Below are 14,961 nucleotides of genomic sequence, written 5' to 3'. Positions count from 1 at the left end.
GCATCTTTTCCGCGTTTCCGCGTTGACGGTAAGTTAGCGCGCGCTCGACAAGGCAGCAACTACACTAGCAACTACCAACCAACAGCTGCCAACTTGCGACGCTTGCGAAGCTCATCTGAAGGCAACGACGGTAACTGGGGCTTCGTTTCGGTGCGAAGAGTCCCCTTGGTTCAATCCCACAGACCCCAGGTAACAAAGAATTGATATAACTAATAATTTAATTAAATTATAACTACGCAAGACAACTATCCAAGTGACCATTAATAGAATCGTCTGCAATGCGCTCCTTACACACAGGACATGCAACAAAGCACTGTACATCATCCCTTAGTAGAGACGAACAACTGCCTTTGTCACTGTCATTATGACGACCGCCCAAAACACTTCCTTTCCCTAGCGACTTAAAATGGTCCTCGACGTCGCTACGTTTTTCTGACCGATTCTCAACTTCGTCCTTTTTCTTTGAAAAAAATCCCGTAATTGCTTTTTGCTTTATTGATTTCTCGCTCTCCCCTTCTCCTTCTCCTCTTTCAACGCGCTTTCGCTTTCGTTTATCCTTGTACCCATCAGGCTCTTTGATCTTCTCAAACGAGCCACCGCAGTTTTTTTCGTGCCTTGCCCACCAATAGTCCCTCGGCGAGGGAGCGCGATTTACAGCCCGTTTTATAATTCCATAAAGCGGGGGACGATTTCGACATGGTCCCGTACATTTCCACCAATGCTGTCTGTACACGTTAACCTATGTGTATAGGGGTAGATCTATGTTTTGCTTGAGAGAACGCAATCAATCAGACCTCATTATGAAAATTGTGATAAATCTGCAGATATTGTCCCTCAGTAACAATAGACTATCTATTTGCAATGACTTACTGATATATTAGATCCTGTTTTCTCGTTAATTCTGCGCATGTGCGATTGGAATTCTGGTCCGTGACCATCATGATCCTTTCCTCCCATAGAGGTGAACCCAAGCCATTATTTAGTTAAAATACATACCTTATTATTTTGAGTCACAAACAGATAAGCGTGAATCATTTCGTGCTATCAAGAAATCGACACTTCAATAGACAAAACGTCATAAACTGACCAGAAGAGTTTCCACTAGATCCCGTCGTGGTCTCAATTTTAGTAGAGGCTGACTAAGCCGAATCGAACAAAGACCCCCATAGCCCTCGTAGTAGCACATCCCGGCACAACTAAACAAATTAGCATACATATTAATTATTTTTAATTAATATAATTATCAATATCTCAGTATTTAAATTATGCTTACAGCGTCATTCTAGGACTCCATTTCACTTCGCAGCCGACGAGTTTCTTCCAGAAGAATATCTCGTCGAACTGGACGAAGAGCTCGTGAATGTCCGGTATTGGATCGGCAAATTCCCAGTATTCATCCACAATCGATACGTCTGAAGCAATGTCGCCAACCTTTTCGGCGCGATTCTCTTCGTCGTACGACGCTTGAAGAGCCAACGCCAAGTCTTCGTCGGACTGCGCCGCGGACATGATTCGTAACCTGGATAAACGTGCGTTAGCCCACGGAACATGGCCGCCGAGCTTCGACGGAGAAAGCGCGAGGATCCTCAGAAAGAGCCAGCCAACGAAAGCAGTGACGTGTCAACCGATGTCATAGATAGTGCACGAGATGTCGAACAGCTCAAGGGCAGCTACTGGCTTACGCGAATCGTCTTTCTACGCTTCCTTGCTTTCATTTACGGTACAACTTAGTAGGCTACTGCATGCACGTGACGGATCTTTCCTGCGCCACCTAGTTCGTCCGTAGACACTGCACTAAGGCTACTTTTTATTCGTATTCGTGCCAAAACCATTCATACAATTCCCCAACTCTTTCCAGTCGTCGCCTTTCTCGTCGCCTGGCACCAAAACAAGGAGCTCCTCGGCGCAAACGGTCTCTTTCCGGCCGACACGTTTCTGAATCGCGTCAAGAGCCATTACGACGGCGTCAACTGGGACTCGATCGGTCTCGTACCGACGCTTCTCTGGTTGACCGACTACGAAACGAATCTCGATTTGATGCTCGACGTTCTCGCGCTCGCCGGTCTCGCTCTCGCCGCCGTCGTTCTTTTTCTTGGCGCGGCAAACATGATCGTCATGACGTCGTTGTGGATTCTGTATCATTCGATAGTCAATATTGGTCAAAGATGGTGGGTGAAGTAGACGGGCAATTATATTGACTATTTTTCTTATTTTAGGTACTCGTTTGGTTGGGAGTCTCAGCTACTCGAAACCGGCTTCTTGGCTATATTTCTCTGTCCCCTCGTCTCCTTGAAACCGATCCAAGAAAAAAGTCCGACGTCTCGCATTGTCATATGGGGATACCAGTGGCTCATATGTCGAATCATGTTGGGAGCCGTAAGTTTATATATGAAAATTCAATCTGGACAAATGTCTGACGTCAAATAAAAGGGTTTGATTAAAATCCGCGGAGATCCGTGCTGGCGCGAGTTGACCTGCATGGATTATCACTACGAGGTATGTGCATCACATTCAAAAACAAGACCGGTGTTTTCTGAGATGTACATGAATGTATAGACTCAACCGGTACCCAATCCTTTTAGCTACTATTTGCACCAGTCGCCTTCGCCGATTCATCGACTCGAGACGCTTGGGAATCATTTTATTGAGCTGGTTGCGCCCTTCTTTCTTCTGATTCCATACAGACGTCGATTCTGGGTGACAGCGTTTGGAGCAATTCAAATCTTTTTTCAGGTGCGAGGAACCAATTTCTATGTTCAGAAAATGTGGGACTTATTATTATTGTTTAGGTGGTTTTAATTATTAGCGGAAATTTGAGCTTTCTCAATTGGCTGACAATTGCGCCATGCATCTTTTGTTTCGATGACTATGCCGTTTCGCCGCTATTTACTATGAAAACGAAGCAAAAGGCGCTCGAAATCAATCAGAAACCAAAACAAAGACTGAGTCTCAGTAAGATCTCATGATCAGACGTTCGAATAGTTAGTCAGTTGACTGTGGCAAGTGCAAGCTGTTTAGGGCAACTGTTTACTTGGAATAGGCTCTAAGAGCTTGCACTTGCATTGAACAATAAATGCAATTTCCGTTTATGCACTCCTGTACTTATGATTTTTTTGCCTTGTGTCCATCTCTAGCTCAGCACATACGCAGAGGTGTCAATTGGACGATAGGTCTTCTGATAGCATATCTGAGTATAAGGGTTGTCCAGAATCTGGTATCGGACAACCAGGTGATGAATACATCATTTGATTCCTTGCGAATAGTGAACACATACGGAGCATTTGGAAGGTGAGAGAGCGAGAGAGAGAGAAAAAGTTTATATGACTAACAGTACTAATATTCGTTTTTCGCCTCCTGTAGCATTACCAAAGTGAGAAATGAAGTTGTATTTCAAGGCACACGCAATGAGACGATCTCGAGAGACAACGACGGTCTGTGGGAGGAATTCGAGTTCAAGTGCAAACCGGGAAGAACGAACCGACGTCCGTGTTTCATATCACCTTATCACTATCGACTTGATTGGCTCATGTGGTTCGCCGCCTTTCAGGTATAGTATCTCAATGTCAGATTATTGCCTTTGAGCATACCGGTATTGTTCTTTTATTAGAATTATAAGTACAACCCGTGGATCGTTCATTTGGCTGCAAAATTTCTCGCTGGAGATCATTCTGTAGACACGTTGATTGAAAGGAATCCGTTCTCTGAGGGTGATCCTCCGCGGTACGCAATACTGCTGGATAAGGGTTTTATTTCACGTTTGTGTGGTCTAGTTTTGTTAGGGCTATGCTTTATCATTATGAATACACAAGAATTGGAAGTCCCGAAGCGGCGGCTGGTCACTGGTGGAAAAGAGAAATCAAGGCGCTATATCTCCCTCCTGTTCAATTAGAACAATTGACGGAAATAATCAAGGCGCATGGATGGAAGACGGAGAAAAGCAAATCGAGTCCTTAGACCTCACAACCTCTCCTTGAAGTTTTATTTAGAGTGTGCGTGTGTAGTTGCTCGGTCTCTTACACTACGCGTAGTACTATCCTAGACCTACATCAAGTGACATCATCACTATGAATCCACACACACTTCCTATTGAAGCCAAACGTCCATTCCCACTGCAATGAAAAAGTAGACCGTTGATTGATTAATTATTATTAAGTGGACGAGAGAGCTTATGCACCTGCACTGAGCTTCCGGAATGATGTCGTCCACAACAACGTAAATCATTGCTCCCGCTGCAAAGGCAAGAGCGTAAGGAAGCAGCGGTTCGGCTACCTTTTAGAACAGACAATCGTTACACGCATGCCATAAAGGTGCCGTATTATCGTAGAGTACAGATTATAAGCCCACTTTCTTTCAAGGGCTTAGAATACGTACTCTACCGCATTCCGAGTCACCTGCACTGCTATTGCTCCCAAAACGCCTGCTATTGGTTCGACCATGCCACTAAGTTGGCCGTACCAAAAGCTTCGCATTGAGCTATAGCCGAGACCCTTTAGAGGCAGACTGACAGCTAATCCCTCAGGGAAATTCTGAATGCCAATTCCAATAGCCAAATGCCTGACAGCAGTAACGTAGCAACACCGGCAGCCTATACTACTGCAGTAGTGTATACCTCGCCTTTGAGAATGTAGCAGAAGCCGATTTTCCCACGGCCCCAAAGCCAACTCCAACAGCAAGACCCTCTAGGGAACGTTTCAACTCATTTACGTAGTCTTTGAAGTTGTCCTTCTACCTGGCACATTGTGAACTGTCACTGCTATGACGAGCAGGGCTATTCGCTTCCAACTCAACGCCGCGTGAGACGACGTTAATTGGGATGACGACGAGTCGTCGTCGGCGTAGCCCACTTGAATTTCCATGGCATCGGTTTTCTGCGAGCGCGGAAGTCGGCGCCGAGCCAGACTCGTCTCCTATATGTAGTAAGCTAAAAGTCAAGGTTTCGCTGCCCTAAGTTTGTACTGGAGTATAAGACGATGAGAGGTTGCTGCTAGTTAAGTTATCGTCGCCGATTTTTGTCAATTCCACGTTTATATTTCCAGATGAGAGTCCCTATGTAAGATGAGAAGGCTTCCCATTAGCAATCACTATGTACTGATTCGACTGACTAAGTAAGGAAGCAACCAATCGGACGAGTAAACAAATCCAGCTCCCGCGACGAATCCAATAGAAACGGGCAAAAAGGCGAGCCAGCCATCTTCACCGTATGTTCCAGACTGTTCGGCCATTTCAAGAGCAGGAGCCAGAAGAGACCAATAAGATGCGGCCATCATCACCTGAATCGAAGATCAACATCAAGTCCTTTCTGATAGTGAGGTTTTCAAAATGTAAATATTTAATTGATAAAAATATTTTCGAGACTATTCGTGTAAGGAGGGCTCTTACTCCGGCGGCAAATCCTAGGCTTCCATCCAACGTTTTTCTCTGCGCAAACAAAGACAGCACGGTCATCTTTGTGCGAGAAGCTCGGCGATGCTTACCTGATCACCCGTCGCAATGAAGACAACAGCAGCGCCAGCTGCAGTCACGGCCCACGTGAAAAGAGTGCCGAAAAGCGCCTGAATCACCGCACTGTAGCCTTCGATCATGTTATTCTAGCGTGCGCGCAATGCGAAAGCCTCGAGAAAGCCTAGCAACGGACGTTCACGCCCCTCGTTCGTCCCCCTCGTCTATCGCCAATCTTTATATCAACGCGTTGCTCGTTGTTGTCTCCTTCGGACTGTGTGCGACGACGATGAGCATGTGCCTGGGCCCGACGAGCCCCCACGGCAACGGGATGCTGTACGCGGGGTGGAATCAAGACCAAGGTAGCGCGAAGCGGGGAGTGGGGGGACCGTGTCATCCCACCTCATGCTCAGGATGCTTCGCTTGCGGAATGGAAAACGGTTTTCGCGTCTACAATTCCGATCCAATAAAGGAGAAAGAACGTCAAGGTGAGACGAGAGCGAATAAACATGGGCTCAAATAACGAAGAGGAAGAAGAAAAAGCGCATAGAAGAGTTCCGCTCATCCTTTCTGTTTTCTTCTATAAGATTTTGACGGAAGCGGTGGCATTGGGCACGTGGAAATGTTGTTTCGGTGCAATTATTTGGCTTTGGTTGGCGGCGGAAAAAAGCCAAAGTATCCGCCCAATAAAGGCAAGACACGCCTTTCTTATTCATGTAAATAAAATGAATATTGGTTTTGTGTTTCTAGTCATGATATGGGATGATTTGAAAAAAAAATGCGTTATTGAACTCGATTTTGAAGGGAATGTGAAAGCGGTGAAGCTAAGAAGAGATCGGTGGGCGGGTTGCGTTTGTTATACTGTTATTATTTTTCTATTTGCATTTTCACTTAGGATTGTGGTTGCTTTAGCAAATGAAGTAAAAGTCTACACATTTACGCAGAATCCGCAGAAATTGAATTCCTACGAAACAGCTAATAATCCTAAGGGTACAGTAGGACACATGTGCGTAGATGACGAATTGATTATCTTTTATCATGTACAGGCCTTTGTGTAATGTGTTCGAATAGCAGCAATTCGCTTCTGGCGTTTCCCGGTCCGCGAATGGGAAACGTGCAGATTGTCGACTTGGCGAACGCCGACAAAGCCCCGATTCCAATTCGAGCGCACGAAACGAGTCTCAGCTGCCTCAGCATGAATCTCCAAGGCACGAGACTGGCCACGGCATCGGAAAAGGCAAGCCAGATAAGGAAATACGTTCCTTTGTGATGAATACATCATTTAGGGTACTCTCATACGAGTCTTTGATACAACGACGTCCGGACTACTTCACGAGCTGAGACGAGGTGCTGGAACGGCGAGAATTTACTGGTAAGAAGACACTTAGTGAGTGTTGAATTCCCAGACGAAATATTAGACAGATAACTATTAGAATAATAGGGAACTGTTTTGTTTATTAACTTAACTTAATATCCTTCTTGTCGTAGTATTAGTTTCAATCAAGATTCCTCTCACCTGTGCGTATCGAGTGATCACTCGACTATACATATTTTTAACATTGATGACCCGAAAAAGAATCGCACTCATAGGTGGGTAATGCACAATGTCTCGCCAAGACTATGTTTAGTTACTGCTTTGGTGTTCTTAGCTTGAGCAAAGCTGGTCCCGTCTTGCCCAAGTACTTTAGTTCAAAGTTCAGCTTTTGCCGTTTTCAAGTGCACAGCGGCTCTCACTGCATTTGTGCATTCAGTCAAAAGGATTCCGTAATTGGTAAGTAAGTAAGTCAATGCGAAATATATTTAATTTCTTCATTTTCTACTCGGTCAGCTATTTGTGCTGATGGAAGCTACTATAAATTTAAATTCAGCAGCAAAGGAGACTGCACTCGTGACGTCTACACACGATTTCTCGACATGACGGATGGAGACTAATTCGTATTAGTGTTCATTATTTTTTTGCTGCTCTTGCTTTCCCTGCCCCTATTACGCACTGCGCTTGATTATCTGCGACACATCTACTGTATGCTTTAGACGAACTCTTAATTTTTAGTGAGCCTGATTCTTTGTAAAAAAAATCAGACATTGTTTCTCATCATTTGTGTCAATACATAGCTCAGCATCCCGTACGCTCATGTTTCGACGCAGTTTTCTCCCGCTCGTTCGATTCCTTTCCAGCTCTCGCACGAGTAGTGAATTTTTCTCGATAAAAATGTTTACGGCAAGTGTTTTGGTTAGGTAAGGCGCTCGATCGACTGCGTTTGACGCCGAATCTGCGACTGTGCGCCCAGAAAGTGTCAAAACAGCACTCCGATTTGAATAAAGTTCTTCTCGAGAGAGTGAAACTGTGGAAACTAGCCATTAGACTCGCTCAAACGTAGATTATTCCGATAGGGAAACTCGCTATCGTCGGAGAAGCGCAGAGAGCTCAGCCGAACACTTTCGTTTCTAGGCGACACAGCAGAAGCACTTTCACGCCTAGAATTAAAAGAAAACGTTAGTTGTGGACCTGATCTTTTCACAAAGACATTGCAATAAAATGGTTTGACTAAAGGATCTTACTGATCTGGATGCAATAAGGAACGACGATGAGGAAATGAGGGACATTGTGGACGAAGATAGACATTGGCTGCAAGAGCAGATAATGGAATTAGAGGTGGATGCTATCAATCTGGTCCTTGAAGGCTCTGCTACATAGAATTCTCTTTATTGACAGAGTGCTGTAGTCCAGTCTCTAATTCCAAAAGACGAGGTGGACGAGAGCAGCGCTATATTGGAAGTGAGAGCCGGAACGGGTGGCGAAGAGGCGGCTCTGTTTGCTTCCACCGTATTTGCAGCCTATCAAAAGTACGCCGCGTACAAGGGCTGGTCATTTGAAGTCCTGCACAGAAGCGAAACGGACAGAAAAGGCATCCGAGTAGAAAAAAATTGAACCAGTGTCATTAGTACATACATCATTTACGTGTTCTATCTATCTGTAGGACGCTAGTGCTTCTGTGGTCGGCCACGGCGTCTTTGGGTCTCTAAAGGTAAGGCGGTTGACCATCGACGCCGAGACGCTTTGGTATTCTTTCCAAGTATGAATGTGGTGTGCATCGCGTGCAACGTGTACCTGCCACGGAAACGGCCGGTCGCGTTCACACTAGCACAATGACTGTGGCAGTTTTGCCTCAACCTAAAGAAGTACAAACATCTGAAAATGATACTTTTTGAACAACGTATTCTGCGTTTAGATTGAGCTCAACATAGATATGGCTGATGTCAAAATCGAGACATTTCGAGCTGGAGGGTAAAAAATTTTTTTAAAAAGAGCATATATTTTACGCGTTTCTAGTGCTGGCGGCCAGCACGTGAATAAGACGGACAGTGCCGTGCGAATGACTCACCTTCCCACGGGCATTGTCGTCAGCATGCAAGACGATCGATCTCAATTGCGAGTAGGACGATCCCCAAGTCACTCGCTAAAATTTGTTGCGTCTATATACGGATAGAATCGAGCCAAGGCCATGCAGGTATTGCGAGCGCGTCTCTACGACTTGCGTCGACAGGATGTCGTCAAAGAGCGAACGGAAGCGAGACGACAGCAAATTGGAACGGCAGCTCGGTCGGAGAAAATACGGACGTACAATTTTCCACAAGTATGATGAAATCGAGGGCCTATGTTAATTAATTAATTAAATGCAGTGTCGTGTATTGTAAAATCTGTGCTCCTTGTCTTTTCTTTTATTTAATCGGTTTGGGAATTTTTCGTGTTTAGGACAGAGTGACTGATCATCGTCTTGGCAAAACGAAGCACGATATCAAATCAGTGCTTGAGGGCGGTGAAGGTCTTGACGATCTTATAGCTTCTTTACACACTCAGCAGACGCTGAAACGTCTTGAAAGTTTATCGTGAGATCGTTGATACATACCATACATACACATGAACGATTGTTCTAACAATTGCTGGTACTGTAGCGTTTTGTGACATACCATGGTATGCAACGACTGCGAATCATTTCGTTGCAAAGTCGTACAAGCCACTGGCCGAAAGAAGGGTTCAGTTTACTTCAGCGATGGGTTCAATCGCAAGTGGACGCCAAGCTATCAGATCCTAGCCTCGCAAGCCAGGCCCTTCGCGGAAGCAGTGAGAGAAGCCGCGCCCCCCCTCGCGCGCTAAGCCCAACGAATACTCTCGCGAACTGCTCGAAGGGCCTGGCCTGCGAGGCTAATCAGATCCTAGAACAGGACTTTCGACGCGTCACGTGGTATGATTTGACGACAACCACACACTGGGACAGCGTCGTCTTTGCCTCGCTCTGTTTCCTGAAATGACACCGTTCAAGTTGTTGCATAGACGTGAAGTCCTCTTTGGACTTGTCATCATTGTTTGTGTTGGATTTTATGTCCTGCTCAAGCTCGACTCTGAGTCGACCCGGGATTATCGTCAGCCTCGCATCGAAACGGTGACGTATTTAGGTGATCAACGTATCTTTCAGGTACGTGCTCTCCCCAGTCCCCACCACGTCAACACCCCGCGGATGATGATGGCTAAGTTAGTTAACAACCATGGTATGAGAACGAACTAATTAAGCCGCCCATAAGTGTGCAGGCTTGCATGGCCATGCTTAGCCGGAATTTAGTGCATGTAGTGGCAGAATCTTGCCCAGTGACTCGAATCTTACCGAATTGGTAACATGATTGAATTTCAGGAGGTTGATGGTATGAATGAAGACTCGGAGAACGAAGTAGTAGGTACGTTTTTTTTATTATTTGCTTTGAATTTGGACGAGACTTTTGTTATACACAAGGAATGAGCGTTGCTCGCCTGTCGTGGGAAAACGTAGCTGAAACAAGTCCCCAGTATACGGAAGTGAAAATTTTGACAAATGAACCCGTACAGAACATGCCGTTGAGAATCGTCATTCACGCAAGAGACGTTCACAATCGGGCTCAAGTCACCGGGGGCGATCTTATCTATCCCGTTCTAAAAGACGTGAAACGGAAATACTATCAAACGGGAGCCATTCGCGACTTTGACAACGGTTCGTATCTGATCGAGTTCCAACCCGATTGGGCGGGATCGGCGTCGTTGGAACTGACCTTGGCATATCCGAGCAAATTTCGACGCGCAGCTGTTGGAGAAGAAACCTATGGGTATTATTTCACTTGTTATTATGCTAAGAATTTAAAGGCGTCTCCGCTTGCAAATCTGCCAGAAAAGTCTAATAGACATCGGCCATCCGTCTTGGCTGACAAACCGTCCGGACGTTGCTATTTCGATTGGAAGCCAATGCCAAACCGAATGGAACCTCAGAATTGGTGCACGATGAACGCACCGGAATACAACAACTACATCTCGTGCGAACTTCCAAAAGGAGGAGTAAAATGTGAAGACAGTTTTTCTTGCATCCATGACAAAAGAATGCCCGAGACAGCAAAAGCCAAATTTTTGGCTCACAAGCCCGCCGTGTCATACTACCAGCCTTTGAGACCTATTCGTTCAATTACCATTCGACCAAGCAGTGGTAAGCAATACTTATAGCGCATCCTCAGAAAGATCTCGTATATAGCTATAATGAGCGCGTTCTTTCATGCAGGCGTTAGATCTGGCATTACTCTCTGTTCAAGATTTTTCAGCGGCGAAAATAGCAGACCTCGCAAAGTGTTGGGTTATTGGTTGGGTGCCAAGTTTGTTCCCAAATGTTCTCATTCGTGCAAAACGACAGACGATCTACTGCCTTGCGTGATGGACTCCCATTGGTATTTCATGGGCGATTCAACTATGCGACAGCTCATAAACGAACTCAATTGCATTGTCGCGCCACAGAAGAAGTGCCTTGGCAGCATGACTATTAAAAGTTTACACATACGACGCGAATTTTTTCCCGAGTGCCGTTGTACCACCGAATTTCAATTTTTTGGCGCTCCTGTGGCGACGAGTGACTCGCTGAGAAATTTTACAGTTGAGGGTCTTCCTTATGAATCGAACACAATCGATTTGATAGTCGCGAGTAATGCGTCAGGGTCAGGCGGAGACGTGCTTGTCATTGGATCGATTCAACATCTTGTTTTCATTCCGTTTCCTGGGTTTATCAAGCGCATGATGGTCATTCGAGATGCATTGATTCGTCTTCGACGTCGAGCACCGGATATTAAAATCATATGGAAGGGCTCAAATTCTCGTGGGGCCAAAACTGACTTCTTTACCAACAATGCGAAAGTTGAATTCTATGCAAATGTTGCCCAGGACATTATGAAAGACGTGCCGTCAATATATATCGTAAATACTTGGAATATATTTTTAGGAAGCCCATTCGGCGCGCCCGGAAAAGTCAACATTCATTATCCTGACGACGCAATTAGAGAACTTTTACGATTAGTAGCAGGAATCGCTTGTTCAAAAACGACTCGGTAGACCTATATATATATATATGTATATATATAGACATATAGACTAATGTTTCCTGATTGCACGTGACTCGATCAGCGGGCTTCTGGCTGAGATGGAGACCGAGGAAGAGTTCGATTCCCTCGTCCCTCTGTTCGCCTCGTCCGCGCGGCCAATCGAATCAAAGAAGCGCCCGACGTCGCCTTCGTCGCCTGGACCGTCCGTTTGGCATCGCGCAGCGGCGAAAGGTCGCACCGTCGCCGATCCTTGGGCGTCGTTCGAAATTGAGCGAACGTGCGAGACGGAGAAGGCCCTGCGATACCAGTACGACGCTTATTTTGTTTTTAGTCATTTGCGTGCGGAGCTATGCGAGAATGTTTTCGAATGTGAGACGATTTATTATTTGAAATTTTTAATTAATTAATTAATTAATTGTTACTTTTTCTTAGGAAAAATTGTCGGCTTTCGTGCATCACAACGACTGGAAGCACGCCGCCAATTACGTCGCGAAATCGTACAAGCAGCCGGTCGAGCGAAGAGTCTACTTCAGCGACGTTCAATTGCAAATGGACGCCAAGTTGTGGGCAGAGGAATTCAACAAGCACGGCCCTCCAAAAAAGGTTCGATAAAGATTTTCAATTAATTAATTAATTAATTAAATTAGACTTCTTTCTAAAACGTTTTTAGTTTTAACTCATGTCATGCATATAGATGCAATTGTTTTCCTAGGTTGACATCTTTCAAACGTTTTTAATAGAACTCATAGATAGAAGCGAAAAACCCTTGTACTGCGTCGAACGGCTCATCGAAGGCGATCTAACAATCGCTGGTACTGTCACGGTAACTTTTTTTAGTCGTTGTGCGTCGGAACATGCATACGCAACGACTGGGAAATCATTTCGTTGCAGCGTCGTACAAGCCGCTGGCCGAGTTCATGCAGTTTACTTCAGCGATGGCCGCGATGGGTTCAATCGCAAGTGCATGGAAACCACGTGATGCATCGCGGAACGTGAAAGGATTTCCTGTTCTAGGATCTGAACAATCACATACGAGACAGCGTCGTCTTTGCCTTTGCTCTGTTTCCTGAAATGACACCGTTCAAGTTGTTGCATAGACGTGACGTCCTCTTTGGACTTGTCATCATTGTTTGTGTTGGATTTTATGTCCTGCTCAAGCTCGACTCTGAGTCGACCCGGGATTATCGTCAGCCTCGCATCAAAACGGTGACGTATTTAGGTGATCAACGTATCTTTCAGGTACGTGCTCTCCCCAATCCCCACCACGTCAACACCCCGCGGATGATGATGGCTAAGTTAGTTAACAACCATGATATGAGAACGAACTAATTAAGCCGCCCATAAGTGTGCAGGCTTGCATGGCCATGCTTAGCCGGAATTTAGTGCATGTAGTGGCAGAATCTTGCCCAGTGACTCGAATCTTACCGAATTGGTAACATGATTGAATTTCAGGAGGTTGATGGTATGAATGAAGAGAACGAAGTAGTAGGTACGTTTTTTTGATTTGCTTTGAATTTGGACGAGACTTTGTTATACACAAGGAATGAGCGTTGCTCGCCTATCGTGGGAAAACGTAGCTGAAACAAGTCCTCAGTACACAGAAGTGAAAGTTTTGACAAATGAACCCGTACAGAACATGCCGTTGAGAATCGTCATTCACGCAAGAGACGTTCACAATCGGGCTCAAGTCACCGGGGGCGATCTTATCTATCCCGTTCTAAAAGACGTGAAACGGAAATACTATCAAACGGGAGCCATTCGCGACTTTGACAACGGTTCGTATCTGATCGAGTTCCAACCCGATTGGGCGGGATCGGCGTCGTTGGAACTGACCTTGGCATATCCGAGCAAATTTCGACGCGCAGCTGTTGGAGAAGAAACCTATGGGTATTATTTCACTTGTTATTATGCTAAGAATTTAAAGGCGTCTCCGCTTGCAAAACTGCCAGAATTTTCTGGTAGGCCTCGGTCATCCGTCTTGGCTGACAAACTGTCCGGACGTTGCTATTTCGATTGGAAGCCAATGCCAAACCGAATGAAACCTCAGAGTTGGTGCACGATGAACGCACCGGAATACAACAACTACATCTCGTGCGAACTTCCAAAAGGAGGAGTAAAATGTGAAGACAGTTTTTCTTGCATCTATGACAAAAGAATGCCCGAGACAGCAAAAGCCAAATTTTTGGCTCACAAGCCCGCCGTGTCATACTACCAGCCTTTGAGTCCTATTCGTTCGATTACCATTCAGCCCGGCGGTAAGCAATAACGCATCCCGACTAAATCTTGTAGCTAATGAACTCATTAATTAATTCAGGCGTGAATTCTAGCGTTACTCTTTGTTCAAGATTTTTCAGTGGGGAAAATAGTAGACCTCGCAAAGTGTTGGGTTCTTGGTTGGGTGCCAAGAAATTTGTTTCCAAATGTTCTCATTCGTGCAAAACGACAGACGATGTGCTGCGTTGCGTGACCGACTCCCATTGGTATTTCATCGGCGATTCAACTGTGCGACAGGTCATAAACCAACTCAATTGCATTGTCGCGTCAAAGTGCCGTGGCGGCGGCGGTGTACGCATACGGCGCGAATTTTTCCCTAAGTGTCGTTGTACCACCGAATTTCAATTTTTCGGAGCTCCTGTGGCGACGTCGGGCTCGTTGAGAAATTTCACAGCTGAAGGTCTTCCTTATGGACCGGACACAATAGATTCAATAGTCGCGAGTAATGCGTCAGGAGGAGACGTGCTTGTCATTGGGTCGATTCAACACTTTGTTTTAATTCCGTTTCCTGGGTTTATCAAGCGTACGATGGCCATTCGAGATGCATTGATTCGTCTTCGACGTCGAGCACCGAATATTACAATTATATGGAAAGGCACAAATTCTCGTCAGCTAGGAATGAGCCTGTATGGGAACAACGCAAAACTTGAATTCTATGCAAAAGTTGCTCAGGAAATTGTGAAAGACGTGCCCTCAATATACATCGTAAATACTTGGAATATGTTTTTGGGAAGTCCATTCGGCGCGACCGGAAAAGTCGGCGTTCATTACCCCCAAGACGCAATCAGAGAACTTTTACGATTATTAGTAGGAATCGCTTGTTCAAAAACGACTCGGTAGATGTGCATATATATCCTACAATGT

The 14,961-nt window shown here is 45.4% G+C and overlaps 7 protein-coding genes across 7 annotated transcripts; 5 read left to right on the top strand and 2 right to left on the bottom strand.

The window, feature by feature from the left end:
• Positions 1–206: 206 nt before the first annotated feature.
• LOC136200011 (DNA-dependent metalloprotease SPRTN-like) lies at positions 207–1,530 on the bottom strand. The gene is made up of 6 exons (XM_065990338.1): positions 1,274–1,530; positions 1,088–1,196; positions 997–1,041; positions 871–945; positions 795–818; positions 207–739 (listed from the first exon to the last, which is right to left on the bottom strand). The coding sequence occupies exons 1-6, from the start codon at positions 1,507–1,509 to the stop codon at positions 233–235; spliced, it is 996 nt and encodes a 331-aa protein (XP_065846410.1). The 5' UTR covers positions 1,510–1,530; the 3' UTR covers positions 207–232.
• LOC136200008 (lipase maturation factor 1-like) lies at positions 1,523–4,044 on the top strand. The gene is made up of 10 exons (XM_065990334.1): positions 1,523–1,720; positions 1,859–2,168; positions 2,217–2,376; positions 2,431–2,496; positions 2,557–2,733; positions 2,790–2,952; positions 3,135–3,288; positions 3,361–3,547; positions 3,608–3,720; positions 3,771–4,044. Exons 1-10 carry the CDS (start codon positions 1,549–1,551, stop codon positions 3,952–3,954), a joined length of 1,686 nt encoding a protein of 561 aa, XP_065846406.1. The 5' UTR covers positions 1,523–1,548; the 3' UTR covers positions 3,955–4,044.
• Positions 3,951–5,670, bottom strand: LOC136200012 (zinc transporter ZIP11-like). The gene is made up of 9 exons (XM_065990339.1): positions 5,475–5,670; positions 5,380–5,418; positions 5,103–5,270; positions 4,957–5,046; positions 4,730–4,907; positions 4,610–4,679; positions 4,392–4,554; positions 4,175–4,269; positions 3,951–4,109 (listed from the first exon to the last, which is right to left on the bottom strand). Exons 1-9 carry the CDS (start codon positions 5,580–5,582, stop codon positions 4,031–4,033), a joined length of 990 nt encoding a protein of 329 aa, XP_065846411.1. The 5' UTR covers positions 5,583–5,670; the 3' UTR covers positions 3,951–4,030.
• On the top strand, positions 5,657–7,532 carry LOC136200010 (WD repeat domain phosphoinositide-interacting protein 3-like). The gene is made up of 10 exons (XM_065990337.1): positions 5,657–5,801; positions 5,853–5,927; positions 6,027–6,131; positions 6,190–6,277; positions 6,335–6,429; positions 6,486–6,676; positions 6,726–6,811; positions 6,928–7,029; positions 7,089–7,210; positions 7,268–7,532. The coding sequence occupies exons 1-10, from the start codon at positions 5,729–5,731 to the stop codon at positions 7,369–7,371; spliced, it is 1,041 nt and encodes a 346-aa protein (XP_065846409.1). The 5' UTR covers positions 5,657–5,728; the 3' UTR covers positions 7,372–7,532.
• Positions 7,533–7,567: 35 nt separating this feature from the next.
• Positions 7,568–9,466, top strand: LOC136200009 (peptide chain release factor 1-like). Its single transcript, XM_065990335.1, has 11 exons — positions 7,568–7,625; positions 7,675–7,775; positions 7,831–7,932; positions 7,991–8,092; positions 8,153–8,353; positions 8,418–8,465; positions 8,515–8,619; positions 8,670–8,725; positions 8,771–8,873; positions 8,928–9,074; positions 9,194–9,466. Exons 1-11 carry the CDS (start codon positions 7,571–7,573, stop codon positions 9,329–9,331), a joined length of 1,158 nt encoding a protein of 385 aa, XP_065846407.1. The 5' UTR covers positions 7,568–7,570; the 3' UTR covers positions 9,332–9,466.
• A 142-nt stretch (positions 9,467–9,608) lies between these two features.
• On the top strand, positions 9,609–12,192 carry LOC136184053 (NXPE family member 4-like). Its single transcript, XM_065970880.1, has 5 exons — positions 9,609–9,914; positions 10,128–10,170; positions 10,227–10,943; positions 11,016–12,100; positions 12,155–12,192. The coding sequence occupies exons 1-4, from the start codon at positions 9,747–9,749 to the stop codon at positions 11,831–11,833; spliced, it is 1,746 nt and encodes a 581-aa protein (XP_065826952.1). The 5' UTR covers positions 9,609–9,746; the 3' UTR covers positions 11,834–12,100; positions 12,155–12,192.
• LOC136200018 (NXPE family member 2-like) lies at positions 11,922–14,958 on the top strand. The gene is made up of 7 exons (XM_065990346.1): positions 11,922–12,182; positions 12,256–12,426; positions 12,536–12,646; positions 12,838–13,062; positions 13,276–13,312; positions 13,365–14,078; positions 14,138–14,958. Exons 1-7 carry the CDS (start codon positions 11,922–11,924, stop codon positions 14,935–14,937), a joined length of 2,319 nt encoding a protein of 772 aa, XP_065846418.1. The 3' UTR covers positions 14,938–14,958.
• Positions 14,959–14,961: the final 3 nt, after the last annotated feature.

This window comes from Oscarella lobularis, chromosome 2 (genome assembly GCF_947507565.1).
Source record: "Oscarella lobularis chromosome 2, ooOscLobu1.1, whole genome shotgun sequence".
Classification (NCBI taxonomy): domain Eukaryota; kingdom Metazoa; phylum Porifera; class Homoscleromorpha; order Homosclerophorida; family Oscarellidae; genus Oscarella; species Oscarella lobularis.
This window is presented reverse-complemented; position numbering and strand designations above follow the sequence as displayed.

Excerpts from the sequence above, each read along its gene's own strand:
- LOC136200011 (XM_065990338.1), bottom strand. The coding sequence starts at position 1,509 with ATGTCCGCGGCGCAGTCCGACGAAGACTTGGCGTTGGCTCTTCAAGCG. Across the intron at positions 1,197-1,273 it reads TGGAGTCCTAGAATGACGCT|TTGTGCCGGGATGTGCTACT; the intron begins GTAAGCATAATT and ends TAATTTGTTTAG. Across the intron at positions 819-870 it reads AAACAGGATCTAATATATCA|ATTTATCACAATTTTCATAA; the intron begins GTAAGTCATTGC and ends CAATATCTGCAG.
- LOC136200008 (XM_065990334.1), top strand. The coding sequence starts at position 1,549 with ATGGCCGCCGAGCTTCGACGGAGAAAGCGCGAGGATCCTCAGAAAGAG. Across the intron at positions 2,169-2,216 it reads GTCAATATTGGTCAAAGATG|GTACTCGTTTGGTTGGGAGT; the intron begins GTGGGTGAAGTA and ends TTCTTATTTTAG. Across the intron at positions 2,377-2,430 it reads GTCGAATCATGTTGGGAGCC|GGTTTGATTAAAATCCGCGG; the intron begins GTAAGTTTATAT and ends GTCAAATAAAAG.
- LOC136200012 (XM_065990339.1), bottom strand. The coding sequence starts at position 5,582 with ATGATCGAAGGCTACAGTGCGGTGATTCAGGCGCTTTTCGGCACTCTT. Across the intron at positions 5,419-5,474 it reads TCATTGCGACGGGTGATCAG|AGAAAAACGTTGGATGGAAG; the intron begins GTAAGCATCGCC and ends TTGTTTGCGCAG. Across the intron at positions 4,110-4,174 it reads ATTCCGGAAGCTCAGTGCAG|TGGGAATGGACGTTTGGCTT; the intron begins GTGCATAAGCTC and ends TTTTCATTGCAG.
- LOC136200010 (XM_065990337.1), top strand. The coding sequence starts at position 5,729 with ATGAGCATGTGCCTGGGCCCGACGAGCCCCCACGGCAACGGGATGCTG. Across the intron at positions 6,278-6,334 it reads GTGAAGCTAAGAAGAGATCG|GATTGTGGTTGCTTTAGCAA; the intron begins GTGGGCGGGTTG and ends ATTTTCACTTAG. Across the intron at positions 6,430-6,485 it reads AACAGCTAATAATCCTAAGG|GCCTTTGTGTAATGTGTTCG; the intron begins GTACAGTAGGAC and ends TATCATGTACAG.
- LOC136200009 (XM_065990335.1), top strand. The coding sequence starts at position 7,571 with ATGTTTCGACGCAGTTTTCTCCCGCTCGTTCGATTCCTTTCCAGCTCT. Across the intron at positions 8,620-8,669 it reads TTTTGCCTCAACCTAAAGAA|ATTGAGCTCAACATAGATAT; the intron begins GTACAAACATCT and ends TTCTGCGTTTAG. Across the intron at positions 8,874-8,927 it reads ACGATCGATCTCAATTGCGA|AATCGAGCCAAGGCCATGCA; the intron begins GTAGGACGATCC and ends ATATACGGATAG.
- LOC136184053 (XM_065970880.1), top strand. The coding sequence starts at position 9,747 with ATGACACCGTTCAAGTTGTTGCATAGACGTGAAGTCCTCTTTGGACTT. Across the intron at positions 9,915-10,127 it reads GTGATCAACGTATCTTTCAG|GAGGTTGATGGTATGAATGA; the intron begins GTACGTGCTCTC and ends ATTGAATTTCAG. Across the intron at positions 10,171-10,226 it reads CTCGGAGAACGAAGTAGTAG|GAATGAGCGTTGCTCGCCTG; the intron begins GTACGTTTTTTT and ends GTTATACACAAG.
- LOC136200018 (XM_065990346.1), top strand. The coding sequence starts at position 11,922 with ATGGAGACCGAGGAAGAGTTCGATTCCCTCGTCCCTCTGTTCGCCTCG. Across the intron at positions 12,183-12,255 it reads GTGCGGAGCTATGCGAGAAT|GAAAAATTGTCGGCTTTCGT; the intron begins GTTTTCGAATGT and ends ACTTTTTCTTAG. Across the intron at positions 14,079-14,137 it reads GATTACCATTCAGCCCGGCG|GCGTGAATTCTAGCGTTACT; the intron begins GTAAGCAATAAC and ends TAATTAATTCAG.